The following is an 11,923-nucleotide window of genomic DNA, read 5'->3' as shown; positions in this document are numbered from 1 at the left end:
AGAGAGGAGGCGAAGCGAAAATGAGGGAGGGTTGAAAGAGGGAAATGTGTGCGTGCGTCTGCTGACCAGTATTATTACGCACTGCCGCGTTGCCACCATTTTGGGGGAATCCCGTTTGAGTTGGACGTGTGCTTGCGCTGAAGGGTAGGAGAAACTGAAGAACAGCAGATTTATTCATCCAATCCCCACACTTACCATTTGCTGGTCCCAGACGGGGAGGCGGAGGGCATTTTGACTTGTAAAAGAGAGCGCCATTTTCAAATGTCCTATGTTCTATGTTCAGATTATCAACAGAACCAGCAAGTTTTAAATGAACATGAACTGTCTGTGTGGAACATATCCTGTACACCTCAGCATTAAAGGCCACCAAGAGGGAGGTGTAATTATTTTTTTCCGCATTTTTCAAAGAGTTGGTGATGCCGTCTATGGACTCCAAAAGGCGAGACAAAAATTCAACAGGATGGAGAGGTAAAAGAGCTCTTATGAGTGGACATGAGCGCCATCTAGTGCTGCTGAGAGAGAGAAAAATATGGCGTCCGGATCATGCGGAGGGTGGTCCATATCAGTTGTAAACATTTCTAGGTATCCAAGTAAACAACATTCTCCACTTAAAATAAGAGGCCAGTGGCTTCCGTAATAGACATTTGCAGGGAAAACAAGTGTCAAGTTGCACGGCCATTAAATTCACCAGCCAGATATAGAAGTAGATACGAGGTTATTACAAAATTTATTTGTAGTAAACAATTAACAACTGTCACCCAGTCACCCATCACGTGCCATCTTTTTTTCAGTCTATTGTTTTGGACAAATACAATGAATTGTAAATGGCAAAACTTAACATATGAAGCTCAATATACATCGGTAGAACAAAATAAATCAAATTCATTTCATGACAATCTTGACATAATGCATATCAAAAACATTCCAACAATCAGACAAAAAAAGGCATTTTTTGTTTCGATTCTGTATAAAAAGAGGAAGCTTATATCATACAGTTCAGTATTTATATAGTCCAGGAGCACGATTGGGACATTCGGTGGTGGGATGTGGGGAAAAGGGGACTGATTGTGATGTACACAGATTGAGAAGAGAACTTTGTAGAGTCAAGTTAAATATGTTACACGCTTATAACATTGTAGTGTACAGTACCACAAACCTTTAAACTTGTTCTTGTATGACATCAATAATATTATTATTACAATAACAGAGCATAGTGTGTGCAAACTGCAGCAGAGCTGTAAAATGTCTTGTATTGTACCGCTACAACAGTAGTTGGGTGTATGTGGCTGCCTGATGTGATTTGAGTTTCTGCCAGGGACCCGTAGCCTAATGGCGGAGGTGGTTCAGTGGTCATTACTCTTCTGTTCAGATTTCCATGTCTCTTTTGTTCATGTAAAACCACAGAAATGGACACCTTGGCCTCACAAGGTTAAAAAAAACCCTGATGTGTATGGACCAGACTTGGCAATTGGCTGTAGGCCTACAAAATGTGAACCATTAACCATTGCCTTTTCACCAATCCATGCAACAGTTGATGGACATTCTGTATCTGAAATTTCTGTGTCCCGGCACACTTGTATTTTGCCAGCTTTAGGTTGGTACCAATATCCACCCGGTATAGACTCAGGTTAGTGACCCATTTTTCGGGCCGTTAAGTGTATAACATGTAAATACAGTTTTGAAAATGACGTGCACTGACTTCCGGCTTGACTTGAACAACCATGGAGGTTGTAATTATAACTGGCCAACCATACAAAGGTTTATTTGAATTTCAGTAGTAAACACCTTTGCTTCACCCCACCACTAATCTCCTGCTGACCAAATCTGAACTGGGTTTGAACCTGAAATGTCCACTTGTACCTAGTGCACTACACTGAAAACAAAACAATTGCTGTGTCTCAGAGGGTGCACTTTTGCACTTCGGGCACTGTGTGTTAATTAATACGCCATATGCACTGGAACATGAACACTGAAGTACAGAAGTGCACCATTTGAGATCCAGCAAATGTAACCCACATAGAGCACTGTGTATAGGGAATGAATGTAGAGAAGGTCTCAGGTACAGCCCATGAGGCAGATAGACAGATGAGCAGTGTTGATTAGGATGAAGCTGATGAAAATGATATGAGCAACTGGAACAAACAAGCCACTGCAAGTTACACTACTTTTGTGAAGCCTGCATGACAACATCTCTGGTCTCACCAGGCCCGGATTAGCGCACAGGCTAGATATGGCTGTAGCATAGGTGCCCTTATCTGCCAGGGGGCCCCTGATTGTGGTTGAGGACAGTTGGTAGAAATGTTATTCTTAATTCCTAGCTGGTAATTATGACATGTGTGGGTAAATCTGTCGTGAAATTTGCCTTGCGGTGAGGCCCACAGAAACCTGTAGTCTAGGTGCCCTAGGCCATCTTTATCCAGGCCCGGGTCTCACCGTTTCTGGGGTGCATTTCTTAAAACCATAGTTGCTAACCAAGTTAGCTCCTTTGTTGTTTGCAATGCAATTTCCCATTGGAAACAACCCATGTTACTAACTGGCTAGCAACTACATTTTCAAGAAACACTACCCTGGGGTGCATTCCACGAAACCAAAGTTGCTACCTTGTTTGCAATGTAATTTCCCATTGGCAACTACTGAAGTTGCTAACTAGCTAACAACTTCGCTTTGGAGAAACACACCCCTGAATTGTTTGCTAGTTCAATACATAGTTCACCGCACAGAGCATCCTTTGTATTACTTTCATACCTACAAAGTGCACAACGTAGTGGAAACTCAACATTTCAGACTGAGCCTTATTTTGCGAAGCCAGGATGTCCGTACCTGTGGTTTCACTGTTTCTGAATCGCTCACTCGTTCAATACATAGTCCACGATATGCATTTTGTTTCCCTGTGTAGCGCATCATGTTGTGTACAAGTCAGCATTTCAGATAGAACCTTAACTTTGTGATGTCCACATGCCTATGTCTATGGTTTCACCATTTCTGAAACATTCACTCATTCATTAGTACCATGTTATGAACGAGTGAACGCTCCCTATTTGTCCCAGTAGGTCTCTAGCAAGGCCTCACCCACCCTCAATCGTTCACTAGTACCATGTTTTGAACCAGTGAGCATTTCTGATTACGCTAAAACAGGTTAAAGGCCACACATCCAAGTCTCTGACCAGGGAGCAGGACCACAATGGCATAGACAAACAAGACGAAAAAGCCAGCTTCAACCAATCCCTGAGGCCGACTTTTCCGTCTTTTCTTTGCCCAGTTCAGCTTGCGCCCCACATGTTCACCAGTACCATGTTATGACTCGAGAGAGTATTTCGTGTTGAGCCCCATGTGTCTCTGGCGGGGCTTCAAGCCTCTCACCACTGTTCCACATTGTCCAGGTAGTCCTCCAGCGAGTCGCTCCCGTCCGCGTCCCACCATGGCTGGGCATCCCCCTCCTCCCACTCCCCCCCCTTGCTTTGGTCCTCCGTCAGCCACTCCGGCGACACCTGGTTCTGATTTGGATATCGAATTTGGTTTGTGTCCTCCCCCTCTTCCACCTCCACCTCCTCCTCCTCCTCCGCAACAGGCTGCTGTTGCTGCTGCGGCCTCCCCAGCCTTAGTGGTGCCTTGCTGGGCTTCGCACCCAGCACTGCTCCCCCTCCCCTGGTACCTGGAAGTACAGGTGGTGGTGGAGGTGCAGACAGCTGGCCTTTAGTCCTTAGTCGCCGGGCCTGCTGGCGGCGTCTCTCCCGGGCCTGACGCCGCTCCTTCTGCCGGGCGAACTGGTACCGTTGGAGGAAGAGGTCTCGGGCGTACTCGTACAGCTCCACGTCCCACTGGTTCAGCTGCCGTATCCGACGCTGCGTCTCAGGCTCCACCTCCACGCTGGCGGCGCGCGTACCTAAACACAGCACATGGGAGTAGTAAGTATTTGCTCCCTTTCTGGCTTTGTTTGTTTGCATACTAATAAAGATAACACAGAGAGACAGAATATCAAAAAGAAAATCCAGATTGATTGATTTGTATTTCATTGACGGAAATTAATATTTGACCCTCTAGCCAAAGAAGGAAATGTACTTGTTAGCAAAGCCCTTGTTTTATAGGACAGGTCAGACATTTCTTTTAGTTGATGTTTGTGCACATAGCAGAAGGGATTTAAGTCTACATGCACTTTAGTTCGTAAATCATGGACTTAATTCTTTTTTTTTTGTTGCTGCTTTGTCTTGACTTGACTTCTTGTGTAAAAGGCATTTAAAGACACTCTAAATAAAAATATATTACTTACAATTTTCATACATCTCATACACAAAGTTTTGTTTGATTTTACCCTGTTCAATATGTTCTAACCATTGAAACATACCACCAAAAACTTTGAGTCAGATACTGTATAGAAAAATCAAATATAACTTACAAAATGTGTAAGTCATAACAAAGCCATAATGAACATCGCACACATATTGTTACTATCGTGATTACCATTAAGCTGTGTGAAGGGGGCGATGAAGGCTAGTCGGAAGGTGTGTTCGAAGAGGTACTGCGTCTTGCGCTGGTACTCCGTCAGGCCGAAGAAGGCCATGTGGCGCAGGTTGCGCTTGGCCGACTCCAGGAGCACGGCACCACGCTCGCGGTCGCTCATGGCCGTCAGGTTGTAGCAGCCCACCAGACTCAGGTCTGCCAGCATGCGCGTCTGCCTGTTGCCGAGGAGAGAAGACAAGACATACTTTATCGTGTTGCATTATTGCATTGCATTACATTTAGCTGGCACTTTTATTCAAAGCAACTTACATATATTACAGAGCATTGGTTACATTCCCTGGAACAGTATGGGGATAGGCATCTTGCTCAAGGGCTCCTCAGCCAAGGGATTGGTAAGGGTGGGGATTGACCCTGCAACATCGTGCTCTACAGTCCAAGGGCCAATCCCATTTGTATTTTTTTACCCCTACCCCTACCCCTTACCCCTCCTTTTTGAGGGCTACAAAGCCCTCCCCCTTACCCCTACCCCTCTGCCTTTAGCAATTAGCAACAACGCTGTCGAGAAACGTACCTCTGCTTCACAAAAGGATTAGGTAAATCAAAAAAGGCAAACATTGGTTGGAAAGGGCCTATTGATTAGGAAGATGGTGTTTGGATCAGAGGGTTGCAAGTTTGAATCGTACCATTACCTCTCCCTACTGCTCAATGCAGTATGGCTGAAACGGCCTTGAGCAAGGCACCTAAACCCACATTGCTAGACTGTAATAAATACCCTGTTAGCCTGTTACCCTAAATAGCTGTAAGTCGCATTAGATAAACCCATCAGTTATGTGTGATATAATGTCTTGAAAGTGTGGTGCTACATTCACTTAAAGCGATACCGTACCATTTCCGGAAATAACCTCATTTTACACCTCTCCTTGAGTCAAATAATTGAGCCTTACCTTTCCCCTGTACTTCCAGCCATATACCTCCAAGCTAGCAATCTCCATTGAATCCTATGGGACCAGTGAGTGGCTATTCAATGGTAGGTAGGTAGGTACTACCTTGGAACTAGGAGTGACATCACCAGACTAAGAGAACGACTGGTAGAACAGTCTGTGGTATCTGCTGCGGAATCACTTTAATTGTCCTGATAAGTAGAGTAGAGAGTGACTTTATTGATCCCAGAGGGGAAATTCAGGTGTCAAGTAGCTTACATAAATACACATAATGCCCACCTGGACATTTAAAGACACATATAACACAGTGTAGTACAGTGTACAAGGTAGTAGTGTGTACAGGGTGCAGTGTATGGTTGGTGTCCTCCTTAGGTGCAGTGTGGTGTTAGTCTCACTTCAGTGCAGAGAGACTGTCCAGTACTGTGTGTGTGCAGCCGTTGCCTATTTGGATGGTTGGATCTTGGGATCAGAGAGTTGAAGGTTCGAAACCCACTCTAACCAGAAGGTAATGGCTGAAGTGCTCTTCAGTAAGGTAGCTAAGCTAACCTCACATTGCTCCGAGGACTGTAATAGCATTTTAAGTTCATTTAGATAAAATATTTTTCTTACGTATCCACCTTATTACGGCACCCATTCCAACGCTTTTCGCGCCTTCACAGAATTATACGCCTTATACGCTGCCCATAGCCCTTCTGAATAAATTGTGCTCTAGGTACCACTAAATAGTAATGGGGCTGCCCTTGTAACCATGTTGTTTAAGGCAGATCATGTAAGCGAAATCAAGAAAGAGCCTGCACCTGTTATTGGCCAGGTTGTAAGGGCAGGCCATGAAGTCGTCCAATGAGCAACCAGACCAGTCATCGCCCGGGTAACAGCTGGGCAGCTCGTCTAAAGTGGGTGCTCGGCCGTCGCACATGTGCACTGAGGCCTTCCAGGTGGCACCGCGCTGCACATGCCGCCACTCACTCAGGTAGCGCCATACGGGATCACGCAGGATCGTTATGTAGTGGTAGTTCCTGTCGGGAGAGGAGAGACACACAAAGTTTAGCGAGAGGGGTATGTGTGCTCACGGTCACACACACGCTCAAACACAAACAAACACAAAGATGGTGATTTAGTTCTCACACACACACACACACACACACACACACACACACACACACACACACACACACACACACACACACACACACACACACACACACACACACACACACACACACACACACACACACACACACACACACACACACACAACCCCTCGCTCAGGTAGCGCCACAGCATGTCATGGAGAATAGTGATGTGGTGGTAGTTCCAGTGGGACATTGAGACAGACATACATTCAACCATTCACACACAGACAGGTACACACACACAGACACACGTGCAGCCATCCACAGACAGACAGACAGGCACACACACACACATACAACTTGCACGGGTGAGACATGAATGCCATTTCGTTGTGTGCAGTGTTCACTTGTGTGCTACGGAGTGCTGTGTCACAATGACAATCTGAGTTGGAGTTTCCCAGTTGGGCTTTCGCTTTCAAGCTTTCGCTTTCACACTAGGGAGCATCAAATGCCTCAACTTTTGAAAATCCTGTTCTGCTTTCAGAAACAAGTATGGAGAATCATCTGTAAGAATGCTCCACTTGCCTCACCACTTTCCCAGGCTTTAAATCCCTCATGCATGTTTTTGCAGCCTTCCTTTAGCAAGGTTTTATCCTCTTTCCGCTAATCCTTTAGCCATGTCTGAGCACCCATATCACCCACCCTTTAGCCATTTTGGGTGCTTGGAAAGGCAACTGCAGCATTCTTACAAATGACCTTCCGTACTAGTTTTAGATCAAAACAGCCTCAAAACACACTTATTGCACTGATTTAGCAAAAAACGCCCATTAACTGCCATTCAAAATGTCAAGCCTATTGTGCCACCCTTTAACACAAATGGAATTTCAAAGTTATAAGCTTAATAGTGCAAAGGAAAACTACTACAAGAGAAGAGTAGGTTTTGCAAAGTTTTCATTTTCAAGGGGTGTTCGATGCACCCTAAATAACATACCCCCAACGAAACAGAGATGGACAGCAATGCAACCATCCACACAGCCATCTCTTTTCACACACAGCAAGGCCTTGCCTTAAATCAAGTCTGTAATGCAGAAGAGGGGGTCCAAATACTGCCAAACTGTCCTTCAACTAATCTAAACTATACTAGTGATTGTAGTAACCCCCCTGTGCCAGGGGGTAATACAAGGGGGTGTTTTCTGGTTCGTAGGCTCTAGGACAGTGTTTCTTAACTGGTGGGTCAAGGCCCAAAACTGGGTCACAGGGGGGGCCATGGTGGGTCACACAGCTGTGGTGTAACATGCTTTAATTCACCCTTTTAACGCCAGTTGTAAACACTCCAAAAGCAGGCCCATTTTTGACAGACCGACTGACAATGGCGTGACAAAAAAAATGGGTCACACAACTTAATGACCATGGAAAATTGTGGGTTCCAATTAAATTCCACTGCTATGCCCTGTGGCAGACATACTCTTATCAGGCTGGCTGGGTTGTTAAGCCACCGTGGAAGACCCCATTGTGCTTGTGTTTACACAGAGAGAGACTGAAGCCACTTAAGTAAGTCACTATTGCTAACAGATTAATCAATTACTCAGAAGTTATTTACAGTTGTCTAGTCACTACCATCTTAAGATTTTGTTTGCGTCGCCCCAATAGTCAGAGGCCAAATCACACATCCAAATGTTTTGTTCCTGAATTCTAGTCGACATCATCATGGATTACTAGTAAGCAGCTTTTCAGAAGGCATTCCCAAGTCAACTGGTCTTAACATTTGTGCAGCTGCAGCCTGTCAATCGTAGAGAGCAATACAGAAAACAACTGTTGTGAACTCCTCTATTTATACGTTTCTAAACAGACACAGTTTTGTCCTAATGTTTGTGGTGAAACTGTTAACCACAAATGTGTCAGCGCAATAGAGAAACAGCTTTAATGAAGCATATCATTGTTCATCTTTTTTGTGAAATAGACAACAAAAAGCTCAATTTTGGCTAGGGCCACAAAATAGCCTGAGAGAGTGGCAGATGTTTTGGACGCTCTGTTTAGAAAAAAATGTGAATGGAGCGCTACTAGGGGAAAATAGGACGCCTGCTGTTTGCGCTTCTAAGGAGGACAAAGACTGCCCGATGGTGGGTGCTTGACCCAGAAGCGACCCTCTGTTCGCCACAAAAGCCTTTGGAGCACAGAAAATGCCAACTAAACCGTAAGATTTGTAGCAACTCTAATGGCCTTGCACAAAATGGCGCAAAGCAGTCCACTATTACGCAGTGGGTTGATTCTGATAACGTCCCTGATTTGGCTAGCAGGCTCCCCATTGCCAACAGGACAACACTCAAGAAATCAACAGATGAATGAGTCAATGATACCTTGGTAGCTTATGGGGTTCCGCTGGAGGCTGGCGGACGCTCATCTTCGAGGGGACACAGTTGGTCAGCTCCGTCCAGTCTGCGTGTAAACCGCAGCTCCAGCCGGTGGAAAACCTGGAGAAAAGCCATGTCTCCTTCTTCCCTGGTCGGAAACAGGTACATTTCTTTTGGCCAGCGTGACACTCGCAAGGCCTCTCCAAGTGAATGTTGCGGACTAGGTGGCGTCCGAAGGTTGTGCCGCCAGTCTTTTGGATGTGCAGGAACACTATAACATCGTCGCCGTTTATGTTAAAGTCTATGACCCGATCCAGATCTTTTGTGGTGAAGTTGAAATGGGGCACGAAGCGAGACATGGCACCGTCCTCGGCGACATAGGGGTCTCCAGTACTCCCGCCGTTAGCCGCATCGATTCCCCCAGCCTGCGACTGCGGCGCGTTCTCTCTAGACTTGGACAATGACCCCAGGTGAAGCAACTGGCAGTCGGAGCTAGGACAAACATATTGTAGCACAATCACGCCGAACAACACCACCATCACCAGGATGATGAGAAGTCGGCTGTTTGTGGACTTTTCATCCATCTTCTCGCGGTGAGCTCGGAAGCATTACTCGGCTAGGCAGCCCCCTGCCTCGGCCGGGGAAGAAGAATGTTGCCTTTTGATGTCTCCAAAACTGAGCCAGCTAGCTGCACAACAGCCTCAACAAACGAGGATTTGCCCTGCTTCCAGACGCAATTTTGTCCGTTTCGGTACCATGTGTTGAAGCCGAAGGGGTGAGGATCACATAAACCAACAGTAATTTGATATTTACCGATAAAAACACACCATATTTAGCGTGTATCTTCTCGTACACCTCCACCGTGATCGGGACCTACCAGAGCCATCTAATATCAGAGTTACGCCACTCCCATAGACCTCTATGGACCAATCTTTCCACAGCAATGGCGGCTCTCATGGAGCCTCACGGAGAGTTAACATGGAAATCCCCATTGACTTTAGTTCTATTAGAAGTTACTTAGTTCCAGGAGGTGGCGGTATAACACAGAAAATGTGGCAAAGGTCATGTAATTTGTTTGTACTTAATCTTTGTTTGGTATGTGATGGTTCTGTGTTAGTTTCCAACGAACAGAAGTTTACTGTTAAGAAACATTTTAATCTACGCGAATCACATCACCAACCGACTTCCTGGTCCCCGGTTTGCGCAACTCTGTTATTAGATGGCTCTGGGTCCTACTATGCTTTTTACCCAGCAGTCCTTGCGTAATAGTTTTGTCTTCCAGCCCAACCCTCTGTTGTGCTACTGACGTCACCACCATTTGTGTGTTGCATGTAGGCCTATGTTGGAGTGACTATTATAACAGTTGTCATGTAGCTTGGTAAAATATGAAAGAATGTATATAAGATTTAATATAGCTGCGTTATATGTATTTATAAATTACCAACAGGCAATATGGCATGCATTGAAAAAGTCTACAATTTCACTAGAGGCCTGCAACGATATTAAAATAACTTGTCTGGGTGGATAGATGAGAATAGCACATAGAGTTTCATGTCATAGGTCTAAATCAGTGTAATTGTATCTGGTTGGCTCTTGGTTTCTCCATTCATTGGATTACTCATCATTATTCCTGGAAGATAAAAAAGAGGGGGATTGGTATATTATCTAATAGACGAGGTTGCAACACCACCGCGTGGTGTAGGCTTCCCAAATGTTACTAACTGGTTTCTTTATGCTCGAGTTGCAACTTCTCAAGACCTCGAAGAACAAATAGGAATTGGCACCAATGACAGGGTCAATCTTTGAGTGTGATTGAACCCACCCAATCGCTAGGTGGAGCACGCCGAAATAGCTCAGTTGGGAGAGCGTTAGACTGAAGATCTAAAGGTCCCTGGTTCGATCCCGGGTTTCGGCATTTTGAAAATACAGTGTTCGCAGGTGTAGAACTATGAACAGGAATCAGTCACATTGACGGGATACATTGATTGAGACAAAGTATCAATCACGTGGATGGATACATTGATCGAGACAAAGTATCAACTCCAACAGGTCCTAGTTCTACTGGAAACAAACAGTTTGTAAACAAACTCTGACACAAAGTGCTGATACTGCATTTGTGTATAGGCCTGTAGCATAGCCTATGGTAGCAAGGTATACGGTATGTAGCCAGAGGAAGAAGAGACACTCACAATGTCAACCTACGCAGTCTATGGTTGTTATAAAAGTTAAGTTATATTATTATTTATTTGTAGGTCCATTTATTTATTTTATATATGTTCTGTCTCTCTGGACAAATTATATTTAGTTTTCTGCTTAGTTTGACCAGTCCTCCCTATATGCTTATGCTTATATTATGCTTATATATATGCCTATATTAAGTTAAGAAAAGGAATTGGGCAAACTCTTTTTTTATCTCTGGATTTTCAAGTTCACCCTGTTTTGTCTGTTCCTCTTACATCTCTGAGGTCCATTTTGATTCCACTTTTGGCTACTTGCATTGCTCAAGCCTGTTGAGTGAGCTTTTAGTTTCAGCCCTAAGCGCACCTCCTCTGCACTTTTGTTTTGACATGGTAATAAAGTGACATGTTTATGTAGGCTATCAAACACAAGCAGGTAATTTGAGTGCTTCTGGGTCTTAAAGGGACACTGTGTGAGATTTTTAGTTCTTTATTTCCAGAATTCATGGTGGCCATTCACTAATGTTACCTTTTTCATGAATACTTACCACCGACATCAAATTCTAAGTATTCATTATGACTGGGAAAATTGCACTTTTCATACATGAAAAGGGGGATCTTCTCCATGGTCCGCCATTTTGAATTTCCAAAAATAGCCATTTTTAGCTGCAAAAATGAATCTACTTGGACCATACTAGAAAATATTTGTTTATTACTTAGAAAACTTTCATGTGAAGATCAAATTTGGCAATTGGCAGCCCAGTTTCAATGAACAGCATAGTTGCAGTACCCTTTTTGACCATTTCCTGCACAGTGTCCCTTTAAATTCCATTATGTGTATTTCTGTATGCTACTTGACACCTGAATTTCTCCTCGGGGATCAGTAAAGTTACTCTACTCTACTACTCTACCTTTTCCCCTTG

The 11,923-nt window shown here is 44.5% G+C and overlaps 1 protein-coding gene and 1 non-coding gene across 2 annotated transcripts; one reads left to right on the top strand and one right to left on the bottom strand.

The window, feature by feature from the left end:
- Positions 1 to 483: 483 nt before the first annotated feature.
- Positions 484 to 9,694, bottom strand: hs6st2 (heparan sulfate 6-O-sulfotransferase 2). The gene is made up of 4 exons (XM_063189546.1): positions 8,830 to 9,694; positions 6,197 to 6,415; positions 4,459 to 4,673; positions 484 to 3,883 (listed from the first exon to the last, which is right to left on the bottom strand). Exons 1-4 carry the CDS (start codon positions 9,405 to 9,407, stop codon positions 3,357 to 3,359), a joined length of 1,539 nt encoding a protein of 512 aa, XP_063045616.1. The 5' UTR covers positions 9,408 to 9,694; the 3' UTR covers positions 484 to 3,356.
- Positions 9,695 to 10,665: 971 nt separating this feature from the next.
- On the top strand, positions 10,666 to 10,738 carry trnaf-gaa (transfer RNA phenylalanine (anticodon GAA)). The gene has a single exon. It is a non-coding gene; the product is annotated as a tRNA-Phe (tRNA).
- The last annotated feature ends 1,185 nt before the right edge of the window (positions 10,739 to 11,923 follow it).

The sequence above is a fragment of the Engraulis encrasicolus genome, chromosome 23, assembly GCF_034702125.1.
Source record: "Engraulis encrasicolus isolate BLACKSEA-1 chromosome 23, IST_EnEncr_1.0, whole genome shotgun sequence".
NCBI lineage: Eukaryota > Metazoa > Chordata > Actinopteri > Clupeiformes > Engraulidae > Engraulis > Engraulis encrasicolus.
This window is presented reverse-complemented; position numbering and strand designations above follow the sequence as displayed.

Bases quoted from the DNA above. Each gene is read 5' to 3' on its own strand.
- hs6st2 (XM_063189546.1), bottom strand. From the start codon at position 9,407: ATGGATGAAAAGTCCACAAACAGCCGACTTCTCATCATCCTGGTGATG. The intron at 4,674-6,196 runs GTGCAGGCTCTT...CCTCGGCAACAG, and splicing joins TACAACCTGGCCAATAACAG to GCAGACGCGCATGCTGGCAG. The intron at 3,884-4,458 runs GTAATCACGATA...TGCTGTGTTTAG, and splicing joins CCCCTTCACACAGCTTAATG to GTACGCGCGCCGCCAGCGTG.